This window comes from Cherax quadricarinatus, chromosome 36 (assembly GCF_038502225.1).
Source record: "Cherax quadricarinatus isolate ZL_2023a chromosome 36, ASM3850222v1, whole genome shotgun sequence".
NCBI classification, from domain to species: Eukaryota; Metazoa; Arthropoda; class Malacostraca; order Decapoda; family Parastacidae; genus Cherax; species Cherax quadricarinatus.
Window position 1 is genome coordinate 7,287,041 of NC_091327.1, and position 23,455 is coordinate 7,310,495.

The following is a 23,455-nucleotide window of genomic DNA, read 5'->3' on the forward strand; positions in this document are numbered from 1 at the left end:
GCCAAGAATGTCTACATTGTTTATTCTGGACCCTATTTTGAAATTGGCATCTTTATTAATTTGTGTGAAATTGGTCAAATTGCCAATTTCTGACCACTTTATTGGATAGTTCAAATCAGTAAATGGGCAGTTTCTTGTACTCATCTCATTGAGAAAATGGAGTTCTAAAGAAATAGCTATGAGTTTGGTCAACTGGAACAACAGAATTGGCCAAAAACAGTTGGCGAAATCACCGATGTGTACATGTCGCCGAGAACGCTGACTTTGCGGGAGCGCAATTTCATGAGTTTTCGACCAAATTTCGTACTTTTGGTGTCATTACCATCGGGAACAGATTCTCTGTCATTTCATAAGAAAATTTTTTTTTTTTTTTTTTTTTCCCAAAAATTTTGTGACATAGAATGACAGTTTCAAAAAGGGGCTTGCGACTGTCAAAGGGTTAATTTTACTGTTTCCTAATTTGATTTTATAAGGTAAATTTTTTTCAGTGCAATTCTGCCATGACTAATGTTAATTCTGAGACTTACTTATACCTTTTCTTGTAACTTTCAGCAACACTCGTATGCATACTGGGTTCTGTGATTGCTTGACAGATACAAGATATGGCAGGTAAAAGATCAAAATAGTTCACAAAGAGTTCCTAAGACAATGGAACTGAACACACATTCACGAAGGCTGGGATGGGGGTGGCAGGAGTGTCAGAGGTTGCTGGGGATGGCGAGAGTGTTGGGGGTGGCAGGGGATGGCAGTAGATCTCCCCCACTGACGCACAAGGTGGCAGCTTGAGCTGGGGAAATTTATTTTGCGACCGCAAATGAAACCGTGTTAAGTTAATATTATTAAGTGTTGTATAAAATTGTCACAATTTTTCAGTAGTGCAGTAATCAAAACATGGCAAATAAATCCATGTAATGAAATAGTCTACTGTAATATTATTATTATTATTATTATTATTATTATTAAGTGATTCCTTTCATAGGTATAGTTTATTGTCTGCTGGACCATCATAAAACATGGAGAGCACTGTTCATTATGCTACTACTGCCTAAACACTTTCTGTTGATATTCTTCAACACTCCACCTCTCCCTCTACCATCTCTTTCACCATTACAAGTGTGTCTTTTATGAGAATTAGCTTTCTGCAAATTTGCGTATATGTAAGGACCCTATTTCTACCTGGAATCACTACACTATACTTAAAAAAAAAAAATTAATTTATAAATCAACCCCTAACTTTTTGCATGAAAGTCTGCCGAAAGTTGAAATTCATGAAAATTGAAACCATTTTCCCCATAAGAAATAATGTAAATCCAATTAATCCATTCCAGACACCCAAAAGTATTAACAAAATATAATTTTTTTTAGTGATTAAATATAGATTTACATACAGAAAAGAATGACAAATCACTATAAAGCAGTAATAAAATGTATAAATGAACATTTACCATCACACTTATCTTTATTGAAGACTCTTGTTGGTGTATGGAAGACAGGGAGGAGGGGAGTGGGAGACGAGTTTACTCTTTGGAGACTTTACAAAATGCTTGAATATGATGCTAATATCAACTCTACAGCTTATTTATCCATCAAAATTCATCTAATATGACATAAACAATATTAATAACATAGAAACATGATATATACTTTAGAATAAATAAAATATGTCATTACATATGTGAGGAATGGTGGTGGTGGTGGTGGTGGTGGTGGTGGTGTTGAGTTATCAGGGGCACTGGCAGCATAAGCCGTACATATAGTGTTAGTGGCGGTGTTGTCAGTGGCCCTATATAAATTCCAACCACACAATAGAACAAAAAATGAATGTCAAAGACCTGGGTGTGATCATGTCGGAGGATCTCACCTTCAAGGCCCATAACATTGTATCAATTACATCTGCTAGAAAAATGACAGGATGAATAATGAGAACCTTCAAAACCAAGGATGCCAAGCCCATGATGACATTCTTCATGTCGCTTGTTCTATCTAGGCTGGAATATTGCTGCACACTAACAGCACCTTTCAAGGCTGGTGAAATTGCTGACATAGAAAATGTACAGAGAACCTTCATGGCACTCATAACTGCGATAAACGACCTCAATTACTGGGAATGCTTGAAGTTCTTCAACCTGTACTCCATAGAATGCAGGCAGGAGAGATACATGATTATATACACTGGGAAAATCCTAGAGGGACTAGTACCAAACTTACACACAAAAATCACTCCCTATGAAAGCAAAAGACTTGGCAGATGGTGCAACATCCCCCAGTGAAAAGCAGGGGTGCCACTAGCACCATAAGAGACAACACAATAAGTGTCAGGGGCCCAAGACTGTTCAACTGCCTCCCAGCATACATCAGGGGGATTACCAATAGACCCCTGGCTGTCTTGAAGCAGGCACTGGACAGGCACCTAAAGTCAGTGCCTGACCAGCCGGGTTGTGGTTCATATGTTGGATTGTGAGGCCAGCAGTAACAGCCTGGTTGATCATGCCCTGATCCACCATGAGGCCTGGTCACAGACCGGGTTGTGGGGGTGTTGACCCCCGGAACTCTCTCCAGGTATACTCCAGGTATACCTCCAGTAACATTGGAGGAGTTAAGTTTCATGTCATCTTTTTTCTATCATTTAATCTCTTAACTTTCTTACTACACTGTTAATGCTACACTTTATCGTTGGCTGGCACTATAGCCTTTATTGACTCCTGCTCCCTTAGGGGCGGTATGAGGTGTGCGGGGCACGAGTGATAAAAAATCGAAAATTTATGGAAATTGAGTTAACCCCTTGACTGTTGCAACCCCCAATCCTGAGGTGTTTCCTGGTGTCGCAAAATTTAAAAAAAAATAATTATTTTTTCTTATGGAACGATAGAGAATCTTTTCCCAATTGTAATGACACCAAAAAAACGAAATTTGATGGAAAACTGATGGAATTACGCTCTCGCGAAGTTAGCGACCTCAGCAATATTTACAAATCGGCGATTTTGCCCACTTTGAGCCCTATTTTCAGCTAATTCCATTGTTCCAGTCGACCAAACTCAGCTATTTCTTTAGAACTCCATTTTTTCTATCGATTGAGTTCAAGAAACTGCCCATTTACCAACTTCAACTACCCAATAACGTGGTCAGAAATTTGCAATTTGGCCAATTTCACGAAAATTAAAAAGTATGACAATTTCAAAATAAGGTCCAGAATGAACAATGCAGACATTCCTGACTCTAAAATAACATTTTCTTTGTTCATCAGTCATGTCTCCAGGCCACTCTGATATTACTCTGGCTTTCTATTTTGAATTTTTATTCAAACAAAAAATAGAATATTTACTATTATGCAGACTACTGCAATACTGTAATAATTGTGTAAATAACATCATCCCATTCATGACTGCATATTAGAATGGATAGTTGGACATTTATTGGACAATGACATCATTTGAAAGTTAAGACACATGTGCAACATCTGGATATCTTTATTGTAGACGTTTCGCCATCCAGTGGCTTTATCAATACAGATTCTAGGACATAATAGGAAGACAGTAGAATTATATACAAAAGATGAGGTAATCAGTCCCTCGGCCTTGGAGTTAGTGTTCACAGCATCGTGGTGGAGGAGAATCTGATTCTCCTCCACCACGATGCTGTGAACACTAACTCCAAGGCCGAGGGACTGATTACCTCATCTTTTGTATATACTGTAGTTCTACTGTCTTCCTATTATGTCCTAGAATCTGTATTGATAAAGCCACTGGATGGCAAAACGTCTACAATAAAGATATCCAGATGTTGCACATGTGTCTTAACTTTCATATTGTCGGTATTTTATACCTTTCTTGCACAATGACATCATTTGTTTACTTTTGAACATCTGCAAAAATCAAACATTTCCCCTACTTTGAGCTCCATTTCCAGGTTCTTTTTATAGTAAAATCAATCAAAATCACCTCTATTTCTATAATATGTTTTCCATTCTATCAAATGAGACCAAGAAAACGAGAATGCAACCATAAATACTATACGAAAATAGATCACAAAGTCGGCATTTTAATTAAAAAAAAAAACGGTTGGAGTTTTTTTTTTCTCATTATGCACTGCGTGCTCCAGGATTTTTTTTATATGGTGCACACTGACCACACAGACCCATTCTCTCACATCTGGGCCTACCAGCTTTCTCCTTCTTGATTTGAAGCCGCTAGAATTTATGAGTATATATACAGGTCTCCCTCAACATTCACGTTTTCAGCTTTCGCGGGCTTCACACATTCGCGAATTCCCAACCGCCAAATTTCTAGCCACCAAATTCCCAGCCGCCAAATCATATTCAAGTTTCCCGCCACCTGCGAGTCCCTACTACCCTCCCTCCGACCCCCGCAACTGGCAGCCAGCCCTCCCACCACTCAGTGTGGTGAGTGTTTTGTTTGTTCATTATTTGCTATTAAACTACAGTATAAATAATGTAAACACATTCATGACTGCATATTGGAATGGCTATTTGGACAGGTATTGGACGGTGACATCATGTGTTTACTCTTGAACACAGCAAAGAATCAAACATTTCTGCTACTGCTAATAATAACAATAGTAATAATAATAATAATAATAATAATAATAATAATAATAATAATAATAATAATAATAATAATAATACGATATAATTGAAGAAGGAAATTGTACAAAAATACGAGGGAGTGGTTGACACATCGTCAGTGTGGCTTTGTTTATGCTGGAGTGTACAATAGTCTCCCTGCTCTTCCAAACATTTCACAATAATTCATTGTTTGGTGCTTGTAGATTGAGTGTGACTGGAGTGGTTGAGGCAGTGGTAGAGGCAGTGGTAGAGGCAGTGGTAGAGGCAGTGATAGAGGCAGTGGTAGAGGCAGCGATAGAGGCAGTGATATTTACTAACATATATGTTATAAATAATAATAGTACATTATGAATAACATTTATTATTATTATTATAAATGTTATTAATATTAACATGTACTATTATTATTTATAACATGCGTATATGTTAGTAAATACCACTGCCTCACCCACTGCCTCTATCACTGCCTCTACCACTGCCTCTACCACTGCCTCTACCACTGTCTCTACCACTGCCTCTACCACTGCCTCAACCGCTGAATTATTGTGAAATGTTTGGAAGAGCAGGGAGACTAATGTTCACTCCAACATAAACAAAGCCACACTGACGATGTGTCAACCACTCCCTCGTATTTTTGTACAATTTCCTTCTTCAATTATATCGTATTATTATTATTATTATTATTATTATTATTATTATTACTATTGTTATTATTAGCAGTAGCAGAAATGTTTGATTCTTTGCTGTGTTCAAGAGTAAACACATGATGTCACCGTCCAATACCTGTTCAAATAGCCATTCCAATATGCAGTCATGAATGTGTTTACATTATTTATACTGTAGTTTAATAGCAAATAATGAACAAACAAAACACTCACCACACTGAGTGGTGGGAGGGCTGGCTGTCAGTTGCGGGGGTCGGAGGGAGGGTAGTAGGGACTCGCATTGGTTGAGGAAGTGGAGGCAGTGGTGGAGTCTGTGGTATTTAATAACATACATGTTATTAAAGCATGACATGTATATATTTAGTACAACTTACGACGTTTTCATGTATTTTATGATTGTTCATGGTTCAACAAGTTAAGCAGTATTGTACAGTGGACCCCCGCATACCGTTGGCATCACATACTGTTTATTCCGCATACCGCTCACTTTAATCGCAAAAATTTTGCCTCGCATACCGCTCAAAATCCCGCTCACCGCTGTTCGTCCGAGACGCGTCCAATGTGCGCCTTAGCCAGCCTCACATGTTCCGCCGGTGGCATTGTTTACCAGCCAGCCTCCGCGGTAGCATCCAAACATACAATCGTAACATTTCGTATTATTACAGTGTTTTTGGTGATTTTATCTGGAAAATAAGTGACCATGGGCCCCAAGAAAGCTTCTAGTGCCAACCCTACAGCAATAAGGGTGAGAATTACTATAGAGATGAAGAAAAAGATAATTGATAAGTATGAAAGTGGAGTGCGTGTCTCCGAGCTGGCCAGGTTGTATAATGAACCCCAATCAACCATCACTACTATTGGTGGTACAGCTGCTGCTGCTGCACTGTCAGCTGCTGCTGCTGCTGTAGCATCATCTGCTGCTGCTGTAGCATCGTCTGCTGCTGCTGTAGCATCGTCTGCTGCTGCTGTAGCACTGTCAGCTGCTGCTGCTGCTGTAGCATCGTCTGCTGCTGCTGTAGCATCGTCTGCTGCTGCTGTAGCATCGTCTGCTGCTGCTGTAGCATCGTCTGCTGCTGCTGCTGCTGTAGCATCGTCTGCTGCTGCTGTAGCATCGTCTGCTGCTGCTGTAGCATCGTCTGCTGCTGCTGTAGCATCGTCTGCTGCTGCTGTAGCATCGTCTGCTGCTGCTGTAGCATCGTCTGCTGCTGCTGTAGCATCGTCTGCTGCTGCTGTAGCATCGTCTGCTGCTGCTGTAGCATCGTCTGCTGCTGCTGTAGCACTGTTGTTGGTGTGGCTTATTGAGAATATACCAAGAAACAATTAACCCCAGAGGATTTTCCACCCAGGATAACCCAAAAAAGTCAGTGTCATCGAAGACTGTCTAACTTATTTCCATTGGGGTCCTTAATCTTGTGGTAAAAAAATTTTTTTCATACTTTTGGGAGTCTTGCACGGATTAATTTGATTTCCATTATTTCTTATGGGGAAAATTCATTCGCATACCGATTATTTCGCATACCAATGAGCCCTCTTGCACGGATTAAAATCGGTATGCGGGGGTCCACTGTATTATATTTCCCTACAGTATATTGGGGCACCAAACATTCACGGTTTTTCAACATTCGCGAGGCTCTTGATCCCCTAACCCTCGTGAATGTTGAGGGACACCTGTACGTCAAACACGGCACGTCGTAAGACGTATATATATGGCCGCAACAGTCAAAGGGTTAATCACATAGAAAAATAGCTTAAATCTTTGGCAACACTCTGGTACAAGAATCAATGTTCTATGACGTTTCTACAAGGAATTACAGTGGACCCCCGCTTAACGATTACCTCCCAATGTGACCAATTATGTAAGTGTTTTTATGTAAGTGCATTTGTACGTGTATGTTTGGGGGTCTGAAATGGACTAATCTACTTCACAATATTCCTTATGGGAACAAATTCAGTCAGTACTGGCACCTGAACATACTTCTGGAATGAAAAAATATCGTTAACCGGGGGTCCACTATATAGTCATTTATATCATGTATGGTGACGGCGATGTGCAATAAGGCAAATAGATTACTAGGATTTATATCAAGAAGTGTAAGCAACAGAAATCCAGAGGTCATACTGCAGCTTTATACATCATTAGTAAGGCCTCACCTAGATTATGCAGCTCAATTCTGGTCTCCATATTACAGAATGGACATAAATTCGTTAGAAAACATTCAGCGTAGGATGACTAAATTAATACATAGCATTGGAAATCTTCCTTATGAAGAAAGATTGAAGACTCTTAAGTTACATTCACTTGTTAGACGAAGAATGAGGGGAGACCTGATCGAAGTGTATAAGTGGAAGATAGGTATTAATAAAGGGGATATTAATAAGGTCTTGAGGATATCTCTCCAAGAGAGAACCCGCAGCAATGGATTTAAATTAGATAAGTTTAGATTTAGAAAGGACATAGGAAAGTATTGGTTTGGAAATAGGGTAGTTGATGAGTGGAACAGTCTACCTAGTTGGGTTATTGAGGCTAGGACTTTGGGTAGTTTCAAATTTAGGTTGGATAAGTACATGAGTGGGAGGGGTTGGATTTGAGAGGGACTTGCACATCAGAGCTTGTTTCTTGGGTGGCATTGAAAATTGGATTGGTTAAATGTTTGTTAGTGGGATGAATTGTAAAGGACCTGCCTAGTATGGGCCAACAGGCCTGCTGCAGTGTTCCTCCTTTCTTATGTTCTTATGTTAAGGAGATTAGGCTGTTGACTTAGAAAACTTGAAGTCTCTACATACGAGAACTTCTGTATAATGAAAATTCCACAATTTCTGGTGACTTAAGTGAATAAAGCTCTAGACCAAATGCTTCACCGTTTATGTTAAAAGGAGTAAGCCGTGGAGACCTTCTTTATACCGAGAGAGGTGCTGTACTGCCTGCTCTACTCCACTCACCTCTGACGTAAGCTCGCGCCAGGCGAGTAGTAACCAGAGGTGAGGTCATAAACGGTTGTTATCATTGGTAAATGATGCATCAGTGCAAAATACATATATATACATAAAATGAAAAATGAGAAAGATGAAAATGAATATTTAACCCTTTCAGGGTTTCGGCCGTACTAGTACAGCTTACGCACCAGGGTTTTTGACGTACTAGTATGCCTAAATTCTAGCGCCCTCAAATGTAGTGAGAGAAAGCTGGTAGGCCTACATATAAAAGAATGGGTTTATGTGGTCAGTGTGCGCAGTATAAAAAAAAATCCTGCAGCAAACAGTGCGTAATGAGAAAAAAAAAAACTTTGACCGTGATTTTGGATTAAAACAGTGACTTTGTACTGTATTTTTGTGTGGTATTTATTTTGTATTCTAGTTTTCCTGGTTTCATTCTATAGAATGGAAGACATATTACAGAAATTGAGATTATTTTGACTGATTTTACAATGAAAACTACCTTGAAATAGAGCTCAAGTTAGCAGAAATGTTTGATTTTTATCAAAGTTCAAAGGTAAACAGATCATGCTAAGCATCCAATACATGTCAGCTGGTGAGTCTAATATTCTTTCACAAGTGCGCTGATATTATTTATACCATTTTTTACACTAATGCAGTAGTCTGCATAACAGTAAATCTTCTATTTTTTGTAAGAATAAAAATTCAAAGTGGAAAGCAAAAGAATGTAAGAGGAACGTTGGGACGTTACTAATGAACAGAGGAAATTTAATTTTAGTGCCAGGAATGTCTTTCTTGTTTATTCTGGACCCTATTTGGAAATTGGCATCTTTTGAAATTTGTGTGAAATTGGCAAAATTGCTAAATTCTGACCACAGCCGTGGAGACCTTCTTTATACCGAGAGAGGTGCTGTACTGCCTGCTCTACTCCACTCACCTCTGACGTAAGCTCGCGCCAGGCGAGTAGTAACCAGAGGTGAGGTCATAAACGGTTGTTATCATTGGTAAATGATGCATCAGTGCAAAATACATATTTTTTTTTTTTTTTATTATCACACCGGCCGATTCCCACCAAGGCAGGGTGGCCCGAAAAAGAAAAACTTTCACCATCATTCACTCCATCACTGTCTTGCCAGAAGGGTGCTTTACACTACAGTTTTTAAACTGCAACATTAACACCCCTCCTTCAGAGTGCAGGCACTGTACTTCCCATCTCCAGGACTCAAGTCCGGCCTGCCGGTTTCCCTGAATCCCTTCATAAATGTTACTTTGCTCACACTCCAACAGCACGTCAAGTATTAAAAACCATTTGTCTCCATTCACTCCTATCAAACACGCTCACGCATGCCTGCTGGAAGTCCAAGCCCCTCGCACACAAAACCTCCTTTACCCCCTCCCTCCAACCCTTCCTAGGCCGACCCCTACCCCGCCTTCCTTCCACTACAGACTGATACACTCTTGAAGTCATTCTGTTTCGCTCCATTCTCTCTACATGTCCGAACCACCTCAACAACCCTTCCTCAGCCCTCTGGACAACAGTTTTGGTAATCCCGCACCTCCTCCTAACTTCCAAACTACGAATTCTCTGCATTATATTCACACCACACATTGCCCTCAGACATGACATCTCCACTGCCTCCAGCCTTCTCCTCGCTGCAACATTCATCACCCACGCTTCACACCCATATAAGAGCGTTGGTAAAACTATACTCTCATACATTCCCCTCTTTGCCTCCAAGGACAAAGTTCTTTGTCTCCACAGACTCCTAAGTGCACCACTCACTCTTTTTCCCTCATCAATTCTATGATTCACCTCATCTTTCATAGACCCATCCGCTGACACGTCCACTCCCAAATATCTGAATACGTTCACCTCCTCCATACTCTCTCCCTCCAATCTGATATTCAATCTTTCATCACCTAATCTTTTTGTTATCCTCATAACCTTACTCTTTCCTGTATTCACCTTTAATTTTCTTCTTTTGCACACCCTACCAAATTCATCCACCAATCTCTGCAACTTCTCTTCAGAATCTCCCAAGAGCACAGTGTCATCGGCAAAGAGCAGCTGTGACAACTCCCACTTTGTGTGTGATTCTTTATCTTTTAACTCCACGCCTCTTGCCAAGACCCTCGCATTTACTTCTCTTACAACCCCATCTATAAATATATTAAACAACCACGGTGACATCACACATCCTTGTCTAAGGCCTACTTTTACTGGGAAAAAATTTCCCTCTTTCCTACATACTCTAACTTGAGCCTCACTATCCTCGTAAAAACTCTTCACTGCTTTCAGTAACCTACCTCCTACACCATACACTTGCAACATCTGCCACATTGCCCCCCTATCCACCCTGTCATACGCCTTTTCCAAATCCATAAATGCCACAAAGACCTCTTTAGCCTTATCTAAATACTGTTCACTTATATGTTTCACTGTAAACACCTGGTCCACACACCCCCTACCTTTCCTAAAGCCTCCTTGTTCATCTGCTATCCTATTCTCCGTCTTACTCTTAATTCTTTCAATTATAACTCTACCATACACTTTACCAGGTACACTCAACAGACTTATCCCCCTATAATTTTTGCACTCTCTTTTATCCCCTTTGCCTTTATACAAAGGAACTATGCATGCTCTCTGCCAATCCCTAGGTACCTTACCCTCTTCCATACATTTATTAAATAATTGCACCAACCACTCCAAAACTATATCCCCACCTGCTTTTAACATTTCTATCTTTATCCCATCAATCCCGGCTGCCTTACCCCCTTTCATTTTACCTACTGCCTCACGAACCTCCCCCACACTCACAACTGGCTCTTCCTCACTCCTACAAGATGTTATTCCTCCTTGCCCTATACACGAAATCACAGCTTCCCTATCTTCATCAACATTTAACAATTCCTCAAAATATTCCTTCCATCTTCCCAATACCTCTACCTCTCCATTTAATAACTCTCCTCTCCTATTTTTAACTGACAAATCCATTTGTTCTCTAGGCTTTCTTAACTTGTTAATCTCACTCCAAAACTTTTTCTTATTTTCAACAAAATTTGTTGATAACATCTCACCCACTCTCTCATTTGCTCTCTTTTTACATTGCTTCACCACTCTCTTAACTTCTCTCTTTTTCTCCATATACTCTTCCCTCCTTGCATCACTTCTACTTTGTAAAAACTTCTCATATGCTAACTTTTTCTCCCTTACTACTCTCTTTACATCATCATTCCACCAATCGCTCCTCTTCCCTCCTGCACCCACTTTCCTGTAACCACAAACTTCTGCTGAACACTCTAACACTACATTTTTAAACCTACCCCATACCTCTTCGACCCCATTGCCTATGCTCTCATTAGCCCATCTATCCTCCAATTACTGTTTATATCTTACCCTAACTGCCTCCTCTTTTAGTTTATAAACCTTCACCTCTCTCTTCCCTGATGCTTCTATTCTCCTTGTATCCCATCTACCTTTTACTCTCAGTGTAGCTACAACTAGAAAGTGATCTGATATATCTGTGGCCCCTCTATAAACATGTACATCCTGAAGTCTACTCAACAGTCTTTTATCTACCAATACATAATCCAACAAACTACTGTCATTTCGCCCTACATCATATCGTGTATACTTATTTATCCTCTTTTTCTTAAAATATGTATTACCTATAACTAAACCCCTTTCTATACAAAGTTCAATCAAAGGGCTCCCATTATCATTTACACCTGGCACCCCAAACTTACCTACCACACCCTCTCTAAAAGTTTCTCCTACTTTAGCATTCAAGTCCCCTACCACAATTACTCTCTCACTTGGTTCAAAGGCTCCTATACATTCACTTAACATCTCCCAAAATCTCTCTCTCTCCTCTGCATTCCTCTCTTCTCCAGGTGCATACACGCTTATTATGACCCACTTCTCGCATCCAACCTTTACTTTAATCCACATAATTCTTGAATTTACACATTCATATTCTCTTTTCTCCTTCCATAACTGATCATTTAACATTACTGCTACCCCTTCCTTTGCTCTAACTCTCTCAGATACTCCAGATTTAATCCCATTTATTTCCCCCCACTGAAACTCTCCTACCCCCTTCAGCTTTGTTTCGCTTAGGGCCAGGACATCCAACTTCTTTTCATTCATAACATCAGCAATCATCTGTTTCTTGTCATCCGCACTACATCCACGCACATTTAAGCAACCCAGTTTTATAAAGTTTTTCTTCTTCTCTTTTTTAGTAATTGTATACAGGAGAAGGGGTTACTAGCCCATTGCTCCCGGCATTTTAGTCGCCTCATACGACACGCATGGCTTACGGAGGAAAGATTCTTTTCCACTTCCCCATGGACAATAGAAGAAATAAAAAAGAACAAGAGCTATTTAGAAAAAGGAGAAAAACCTAGATGTATGTATATATATATATGCATGTGCGTGTCTGTGAAGTGTGACCAAAGTGTAAGTAGGAGTAGCAAGATATCCCTGTTATCTTAGCGTGTTTATGAGACAGAAAAAGAAACCAGCAATCCTACCATCATGCAAAACAGTTACAGGTTTTTGTTTCACAGTCATCTGGCAGGACGGTAGTACTTCCCTGGGTGGTTGCTGTCTACCAACCTACTACCTACAAAATACATATATATACATAAAATGAAAAATGAGAAAGATGAAAATGAATATTTAACCCTTTCAGGGTTTCGGCCGTACTAGTACAGCTTACGCACCAGGGTTTTTGACGTACTAGTATGCCTAAATTCTAGCGCCCTCAAATGTAGTGAGAGAAAGCTGGTAGGCCTACATATAAAAGAATGGGTCTATGTGGTCAGTGTGCGCAGTATAAAAAAAAATCCTGCAGCAAACAGTGCGTAATGAGAAAAAAAAAAACTTTGACCGTGATTTTGGATTAAAACAGTGACTTTGCACTGTATTTTTGTGTGGTATTTATTTTGTATTCTAGTTTTCCTGGTTTCATTCTATAGAATGGAAGACATATTACAGAAATTGAGATTATTTTGACTGATTTTACAATGAAAACTACCTTGAAATAGAGCTCAAGTTAGCAGAAATGTTTGATTTTTATCAAAGTTCAAAGGTAAACAGATCATGCTAAGCATCCAATACATGTCAGCTGGTGAGTCTAATATTCTTTCACAAGTGCGCTGATATTATTTATACCATTTTTTACACTAATGCAGTAGTCTGCATAACAGTAAATCTTCTATTTTTTGTAAGAATAAAAATTCAAAGTGGAAAGCAAAAGAATGTAAGAGGAACGTTGGGACGTTACTAATGAACAGAGGAAATTTAATTTTAGTGCCAGGAATGTCTTTCTTGTTTATTCTGGACCCTATTTGGAAATTGGCATCTTTTGAAATTTGTGTGAAATTGGCAAAATTGCTAAATTCTGACCACTGTATTGGATAGTTGAAATCGGTAAATGGGTGGTTTCTTGCACTCATTCAATAGAAAAAATTGAATTCTAGCGAAATATTCATGATTTTTGTTGACTAGTACAGTGGAATTGGTCGAAAATAGGGCTCATAGTGGGCAAAATTGTTGATGTGTAAACATCGTCGAGACTGCTAACTTCGCGAGAGCATAATTCCATAAGTTTTCCATCAAATTACGTACTTTTGGTGTCATTATGATCGGGAAAGGATTCTCTATCTTTTCATAAGAAAAAATATTTATTTTTTTTTAAATTTGGGCGACCCTAAGAACAAGTCTCGGAGAGGGTCTGTCGACCCTGAAAGGGTTAATATTATAAAGCTGATTTTTGCTGATTTAGCTAATAATATTGATAATCGCAATGTAATATTAGAAGGATGAACAAAATTGTAAGATATTTAGAGAAATCGCATGTCAGTGTAACATGCCCCTTAGTATCGTACATATCATAGAATCACTGAAGAAGGCACGTTCTTCCCTCTCGCTTCCTCTTCCACTTTGGTACTTTGCTATGATTTCTTTCTTGAATTCTATAATGTTTCTCAACTTCTTTACCAAAGGGCTGGCACTAATATCTTTCTTTGGGCCCATGATGGATTATTACGAAACACATGGTATGAATGTGTGGGGTGATAGTCACTCATCGTGATACAATGCCATACTGACTGAATGGTATGTGGGAGCCTTTGTGTGCATGTGGCCACTGGGAGGCCGCTGGGATGTGTTCCGTGCGACCTCCAAATTCTGAGGCAGACCACGAAAATTGAGGGTATATTTTGACGAAAATTTGCCAATAATCGAAATTCACAAAAATTTAGACTCAAGAAATTCAAGGGTCCACTGTATCTCTTATATAATTCTTCCCTACTCTTTGTGGGACAATAGAACAGCATTTGAATGTTAAACTGCTGTACTATTGTGTTGAAATTTTGTTTCTCTATGCAAACAGTAAATGTTAACCCTTTCAGGGTCCGTGCTGTAGAGCTACGGCTTTGAAGCTAGGGTCCAAACCATAGATCTACGCCATGAGCTTAGCTCACTCAGATAACCTGTGAGCGGTAAATTTGGGCGTTGGTATGAGAGAACACATCTATTTATTTATTTATTTATTTATTTAGTAATTTGAGCATACATACAGAGGTACAAAAAAATACAGGTAAGAGCAGCATGCCAAAGCCACTTTTATGCATAGCATTATGGGCTGGCTTAAAATTAACTTAAGATTAACTAAGCAATGATGAAATCAATGATAAAACATTATTGTAAACAGATAACTATAAAGCACAAATGAGTATTACAAAGACAGGTCATATGGTAGCATGCATTGTTGTACATTCAGTCGAATGGAGTACAGTGGACCCCCGCATAACGATGGCATCACATAGCGATTTTTCCGCATACCGATTACTTTTATCGCAAAATTTTTGCCGCGCATACCGATTAAAAACCCGCTTACCGATTTTCGTCCGAGACGCGTCCAATGTGCCCTCAGCCAGCCTCACATGTGCCGGCCGTCCCATTGTTTACCAGCCAGCCTCCGCGGTAACATCCAAGCATACACTCGGAATATTTCGTATTATTACAGTGTTTTCGGTGCTGTTTCTGGAAAATAAGTGACCATGGGCCCCAAGAAAGCTTCTAGTGCCAACCCTGTGGTAAAAAGGGTGAGAATTAGTATGGAAATTAAGAAAGATTTTGAAGGGTTTGGGGCTAACCCTGAGAAGCCTATGCCAGTTGTGGAATCCATTGTGCCTACTTCAAAGATTAAGGAAATGTGTGCACAGTGGGTTGAACTGCAAACCTTTATAGATGAAAATCACCCTGACACAGCTGTTGCAAGCCGTGCTGGTGACTATTTCAATGACAATGTTGTGGCCCATTTTAGACAAATCGTAAAGGAACGGGAGGTACAGAGCTCTATGGACAGATTTGTTGTGCGACAGAGGTCCAGTGACTCTCAAGCTGGTCCTAGTGGCATTAAAAGAAGAAGGGAAGTAACCCCGGAAAAGGACTTGCTACCTCAAGTCGTAATGGAAGGGGATTCCCCTTCTAAACAGTAAGAAGATAATGCTCTCCCCTCCTCCCATCCCATCAATCATCACCAGATCTTCAATAAAAGTAAGTGTCATTTAATTGTGCATGCCTTTTTCAGTTTGTGTGTATTAAAATTAACATTTCATGTGGTAAAAAAAAATTTTTTTCATACTTTTGGGCGTCTTGCACGGATTAATTTGATTTCCATTATTTCTTATGGGGAAAATTCATTCGCATAACGATTATTTCGCATAACGATGAGCCCTCTTGCACGGATTAAAATCGTTAACCGGGGGTCCACTGTATTCTGTTAGGTAGTGTATTTAAAAAAATAATAATGTTAGATTGGGTTTTAGGTTTAACATTTATGTGATATAATTGTGAGAAACATTTAAGATATACAATTTATAAGGTTCAGTTATTCAGTATTTATTTGGTTTTGGGTTAGTAAGTGATCTTTGAGAAGAGACTTGAATTTATAAACAGGTAGTGTTTCTTTTATATTTACAGGTAATGAATTCCAGATTTTAGGGCCTTTTATGTGCATTGAGTTTTTGCATAGCGTGAGATGGACACGAGGAACATCAAAGAGTGATCTGTGCCTTGTGTTATGGTCATGTGTTCTGTTGAGGTTGGCAAGGAGATGTTTGAGGGGAGGGTTAATATCAGAGTTAAGTGTTCTATGTATGTAATAGGTGCAGTAATAAGTATGGATGTTTTGTATGGTGAGTAGGTTTAGTGTATTGAATATTGGTGGAGTGTGCTGCCTGTAGTGAGAATTTGTTATCATTCTAACTGCAGCCTTTTGTTGGGTAATTAGTGGTCTGAGATGGTTAATTGTTGTTGAGCCCCATGCACAAATTCCATAGGTGAGATAGGGGTAAATAAGAGAGTGATATAGGGCCAGGAGGGCTGACTGTGGAGCATAGTACCATATCTTCGACAGTATGCCTACAGTCTTGGAAATTTTCTTAGAAATTTGTTGTATATGTGTATGAAATTTGAGTCTATTATCAAGGTGGATTCTTAAGAATTTTCCCTCTGTTAGCTTTGTGATAGGTGGTAAGTGTGCACTACTTAAAACAAATTCTGCAGTACGTAATGCATAATGAGATAAAAAAAACTGCGACCGTAATTTTGGATTAAAACAGCAACTTTGCTGAGACCAGGCCTCGTGGTGCATAAGGTTCTGATCAACCAGGCTGTTACTGCCGGCTGCACGCAAACTGACATGTGAACCACAGCCCGGTTGGTCAGGTACTGACTTTACGTGCCTGTCCAGTGCCTTCTTGAAGACAGCCAGGGGTCTATTGGTAATCCCCCTTATGTATGCTGGGAGGCAGTTGAACAGTCTTGGGCCCTGGACACTTGTCTCTCAGTGTACTCGTGGCGCCGCTGCTTTTCATCGGGGGAATGTTGCATCTCTTACTGAGTCTTTTGCTTTCACAGGGAGTGATTTTCATGTGCAGGTTTGGTAACAATCCCTCCAGGACCTTCCAAGTGTATGTTATCATGTATCTCTCCCACCTGCTTTCCAGGGAATACAGATCAAGGACCTTCAACCTTTCCCAGTAATTTAGGTACCTTATCGTACTTACGTGTGCTGTGAAAGTTCTTTGTATGCTCTCCAGGTCTGCAGTGTCACCAGCCTTGAAGGGGGCTGTTAGTGCACAGCAGTATTCTAGCCTAGAGAGAACAAGCGATTTGAAGAGTGTTATCATGGGCTTGGTGTCCCTAGTTTTGAAGGTTCTTGTTGTCCATCCCATCATTTTCTTAACTGATGAGGTAGATACATTGTTGTGGTCTTCGAAGGCAAGATCCTCTGAAATTATCACTCCCAGGTCCTTCACATTTCTTTTTTGCTCTATTGTATGGTTAGAATTTGTTGTATACCCTGATACATTTTTAATTTCCTTAAGTTTTCCGTATCCGAGTGGTTGAAATTTCTCCTTGTTGAACTTCATGTTGTTTTGAGTGGCCAATTTGAACATTTGGTTGATGTCCGCTTGGAGTCTTGCAGTGTCTTCGATGGAGGTCACTGGCATGGCAATCCATGTGTCAAAAAAGCTTTTCAAGTACTGTCACCAATTATTGCAACACTCTTTAACCCTTTCAGGGTTGGTGCCGTACTAGTACGTAGAAATTCTAGCGCCCTCAAATCTAGTGAGAGAAAGCTGGTAGGCCTACATATGAAACAATGGGTCTATGTGGTCAGTGTGCACAGTATAAAAAAAATTCCTGCAGCACACAGTGCATAATGAGAGAAAAAAAACTCCGACCGTGTTTTTTGTTTAAAACAGTGACTTTGCAGTGTATTTTCGTATGATATTTATGGCTGTATTCTAGTTTTCCTGGTCTCATTTTATAGAATGGAAGACATATTATGGAAATTGAGATGATTTTGATTGGCTTCACAATGAAAAGTACCTTGAAATTGAGCTCAAAGTAGCAGAAATGTTCGATTTTTGCCAAAGCTCAAAAGTAAATATAGTGGACCCCCGCATAACGATATTAATCCGTTCCTGAGAGCTCAGTGTTACGCGAAATTATCGTTATGCGAATGAATTTTCCCCATAAGAAATAATGGAAATCAAATTAATCCGTGCAAGACACCCAAATGAATTTTCCCCATAAGAAATAATGGAAATCAAATTAATCCGTGCAAGACACCCAAAAGTATGAAAAAAAAATTTTTACCACTTGAAATATACATTTTCCTACACACAAAGAGAAGGATACATGCATAATAGTAGAGTAGTACATGCACAATATATATTGTGCATGTACTACTCTAAATGAAGAATAAATGACACTTACCTTTATTGAAGATGCAGCAATGACTGATGAGACACTGTGTCCTGGGAGTGCCTTTTCCTCCTGAGTACTGTAGGTCTTGTTTGGCATTTTCTTCCAGAACATGCCTTATCACACTGCGTATGCCACTACGATTCTTAAATCTCTCAAACCAACCTTTGCTGGCTTTAAATTCACCAATATGAGCACTAGTTCCAGGCATTTTTCCCTGTTCGCCTGGGTGTTAGTGGACTGGTGTGGGTTGCATCCTGGGAGACAAGATTAAGGACCCCAATGGAAATAAGTTAGACAGTCTTTGATGACACTGACTTTTTTGGGTTATCCTGGGTGGCTAACCCTCTGGGGTTAATTGTTTCTTGGTATTCTTAATAAACCACACCAACAACGGTGCTACAACAGCAGCAGCAGCAGCTGACAGTGCTACAGCAGCAGCAGATGGTGCTTCAACAGCAGCAGACGGTACTACAGCAGCAGCAGCAGCTGACGGTGGTACAGCAGCAGCAGCAGCTGATGGTGCTACAACAGCAGCAGCAGCTGACAGTGCAGCAGCAGCAGCTGACAGTGCTACAGCAGCAGCAGCAGCAGCAGCAGCAGCTGACAGTGCTACAGCAGCAGCTGACGGTACTACAGCAGCAGCAGACGGTGGTACAGCAGCAGCAGCAGCAGCTGACAGTGCTACAGCAGCAGCAGCAGCTGACAGTGCAGCAGCAGCAGCTGACAGTGCAGCAGCAGCAGCAGCTGACAGTGCTACAGCAGCAGCAGCAGCTGACAGTGCTACAGCAGCAGCTGATAGTGCTACAGCAGCAGCAGACGGTGCTACAGCAGCAGCAGATGGTACTACAGCAGCAGCAGCAGCTGACGGTGGTACAGCAGCAGCAACAGCTGACGGTGCTACAGCAGCAGCAGCAGCTGACAGTGCTACAGCAGCAGCAGCATCAGCAGTTGACCATGGTACCACAGTATTTCGATAATATTTCTCACCCTTTTTACCACAGGGTTGGCACTAGAAGCTTTCTTGGGGCCCATGGTCACTTATTTTGCAGATAAAATCACCAAAAACACTGTAATAATACGAAACGTTCCGATTGTATGCTTGGATGTTACTGTGGAGGCTGGCTTGTAAACAATGCCACCGGCGGAACATGTGAGGCAGGCTCAGGCCGCACATTAGACGCATCTCGGACGAATAGCGTTGAGCGGGTTTTTTAGCGGTATGCGAGGCAAAATCTTAGCGATAAAATGTATAGGTATGCGGATTTAACGTTATGTGATGCCAACGGTATGTGGGGGGTCCACTGTAAATCATGCCATGCATCCCATACACGTCAACTGGTGAGTCTAATATTCTTTCACAAGTGCGCTGATATTATTTATACCATTTCTACACCATTTCTACACTAATGCAGTAGTCTGCATAACAATAAATCTTCTATTTTTTGTGAGAATAAAAATTCCAAGTGGAAAGCAAAAGAAATATAACAGAGGCCTGAGGACGTGACTAATGAACAGAGGAAATGTAATTTTAGTGCCAGGAATGTCTGTCTTGTTTATTCTGGACCCTATTTGGAAATTGGCATCTTTTGAAATTTGTGTGAAATTGGCAAAATTACCAATTTCTGACTATTAGATAGTTGAAATTGGTAAATGGGTAGTTTCTAGCGAAATAGGTATGGTTTTTGCCGACTAGTACATTGGAATTGGCCGAAAATAGGGCTCAAAGTGGGCGAAATCGCCGATGTGTGAACATCGTCGAGACCGCTAACTTTGCGAGAGCATAATTCCGTAAATTTTCCGTCAAATTTCATACTTTTGGTGTCATTTTGACCAGGAAAAGATTCTCTATCATTTCTTAAGAAAAAATAATTTTTTTTTTTTTTTCAAAAATTTCTGACCCTGAGAACAAGTTTAGGAGAGGGCCTGCCGACCCTGAAAGGGTTAACGAATCCATCGAATCCTCCACCTTCCCATCAATTCTCAAAATAGCAAGGGTCACCCCGATCCACAAAGGAGGAGATCAAATGGACTTGAATAAGTATAGACCAATATCTAACTTACCTCTGCTCTCTAAAATCTTAGAAAAATTAATTCACAGGCAGATATATTCCTACCTCGTCTCTCAATACATACTTAACCCATCTCAGTTTGGATTCAGGACTAATGAAAACACTAATGATGCTATTATACACATGCTAGAACTAATATACACTGCTCTCGATATCCGGGGGTCCACTGTACTTGCAATTAGGCCATCATAGGATCATTGATGGGCTAAGGCTGTTGAAAAACAACAGAGCTTGTATGCTGCTGCTACTGCCGCTGATGTGAGTTAAGGGGTTAAGGAAACACATTTTTCAGGTGGTGGGAAAGTGGGATAGATACTTTCCTTCATAAGTAATCCTGGCCTCCCCATTTTCTATAATTAACCAAAAATACAAACAAAATGCTTTTCATCTCCATGCTTTTCTTTCAGGAAATGCCTAATATTTTATTTTAAAAACTAATTTGATATAGATTTCACTACTAATGATAATTTTTTTCCTTGTTATAGGCGAAGCTGCTGTTAATGTTTTGTTGTCTCTGGAGGAAACGTATGCCGACATCGTGCCTGTGAGTCTGTCTACAAATAGAATGTCAGCATTTGTCTCCATAATGCGTGGATGTGACAATATGTGTACATACTGTATTGTGCCTTTTACTCGAGGTCGAGAACGTTCGAGAAATATTGAATCAATTCTCGAGGAAGTGCATTACTTATCAGATCAAGGAATAAAAGAGATAACTCTCTTAGGTCAGAATGTGAACAGTTACCGAGATACATCACATGTGCACCATGCAGGTCTTTCAGTTCATGATGCTGGAGACACTCATTTGGTTAAGGGATTCAAAACCATATACAAACAGAAGAAGGGAGGACTGAGGTTTGCGCACCTCCTGGACAAAGTTTCTCAAGTTGATCCTGAAATGCGTATTAGATTTACCTCTCCACACCCTAAAGACTTCCCAGATGAAGTGTTATACTTGGTTAAGGAGAGAGAGAACATTTGTAAACACATTCACTTGCCAGCTCAGTGTGGTAGTACAAGAATCTTGCAACTCATGCGAAGAGGATATACTAGAGAAGCTTATTGTGAGTTAGTAAGTATAATGCATATACAGTATTTTAATGATTACCATATATACTTGAATATTTGTCAGGGTTGTAAGACCAATTTTGGGGGCAAAAATAAAAATGGGAAGTCGATTATTATTTATACGTGATAGTACTTATGAAGGGTTGAAATCCATAAATTGCAATCTTTATACTGAAGAATATAGGAGCAGAGTAACAGTAGGCCTCCCAGCCGTCACTTAGTTCACTCATCAACAGTCACTCCAAACAATTGTTTTAACCCTTTGACTGTTTATGCTGTATATATACTTCTTATGCGCCACTGTATTTATTTATTATTAACAATTTGAGCATACATACAGAGGTACAAAAAAATACAGATAAGAGCAGCATGCCAAAGCCACTTATACTATGCATAGCATTTCGGGCTGGCTTAAAATTAACTAAGCAATGATGAAATCAGTGATAATACATTATTGTAAACAGATAACTATAAAGCACAAATGAGTATTACAAAGACAGGTCATATGGTTGCATGCATTGTTGTACATTCAGTCGTATGGAGTATTCTGTTAGGTAGTGTATTTAAAAAATAATAAAGTTAGATTGGGTTTTAGGTTTAACATTTATGTGATATAATTGTGAGAAACATTTAAGATATACAATTTATAAGGTTCAGTTATTCAGTATTTATTTGGTTTTGGGTGAGTAAGTGATCTTTGAGAAGAGACTTGAATTTATAAACAGGTAGTGTTTCTTTTATATTTACAGGTAATGAATTCCAGATTTTAGGGCCTTTTATGTGCATTGAGTTTTTGCATAGTGTGAGATGGACACGAGGAACATCAAAGAGTGATCTGTGCCTTGTGTTATGGTCATGTGTTCTGTTGAGGTTGGCAAGGAGATGTTTGAGGGAAGGGTTAATATCAGAGTTAAGTGTTCTATGTATGTAATAGGTGCAGTAATAAGTATGGATGTTTTGTATGGTGAGTAGGTTTAGTGTATTGAATATTGGTGGAGTGTGCTGCCTGTAGTGAGAATTTGTTATCATTCTAACTGCAGCCTTTTGTTGGGTAATTAGTGGTCTGACATGGTTAATTGTTGTTGAGCCCCATGCACAAATTCCATAGATGAGATAGGGGTAAATAAGAGAGTGATATAGGGCCAGGAGGGCTGACTGTGGAACATAGTACCGTATCTTCGATAGTATGCCTACAGTCTTGGAAATTTTCTTAGAAATTTGTTGTATATGTGTATGAAATATGAGTCTATTATCAAGGTGGATTCCTAAGAATTTTCCCTCTGTTAGCTTTGTGATAGGTGATCCGTTTATCATTATGTTAAGAGGGACATCTGTAGCTCTGTTACCAAACTGAATGAAGTAGGTTTTGTCAATGTTTAGTGTAAGTTTGTTAGTCCTCATCCAGGTAGATATTTTCTGTAATTCGGTATTTACAGTATTGGCTAGCGTGACTGGGCTCGGGTGAGAGAAAACGTATGTAGTGTCATCTGCAAATAGTGTGGGTTTGAGTAATTGCGAAGCATTTGGAAGGTCATTTATGTATAGGAGAAAGAGAAGAGGGCCAAGGACACTTCCCTGTGGGACACCAACTGTAATTGGTTGCGCAGAAGAGTTTGCCCCATTTGCGTACACATATTGGCTTCTGTTGCTGAGGTATGACTTGAGGTAGTTGAGGGAGTGCCCTCTTATACCATAGTGTGCCAATTTTACGTGGAGCAAGTCATGGTCAACTGTATCAAAAGCTTTACGTAAGTCAATGAAGATCCCCAGTGGGACTTCTTTTTTCTCTATTGCAGTGTATATATGTTCTAGCATGTGTATAATAGCATCATTAGTATTTTTA

The 23,455-nt window shown here is 39.8% G+C and overlaps 1 protein-coding gene across 8 annotated transcripts in view; it reads left to right on the plus strand.

Annotated features, from left to right (window-relative positions):
* The window catches only part of LOC128691432 (mitochondrial tRNA methylthiotransferase CDK5RAP1), a 249,894-nt gene that overhangs the window by 21,485 nt on the left and 204,954 nt on the right, over positions 1-23,455 (plus strand). For all 8 annotated transcript variants that reach the window (XM_070091687.1, XM_070091686.1, XM_070091684.1 and 5 more), the window contains exon 2: positions 21,030-21,616. In XM_070091687.1, the coding sequence (XP_069947788.1) occupies positions 21,030-21,616 (587 nt within the window). The remainder of the gene's footprint in view (positions 1-21,029; positions 21,617-23,455) is intronic.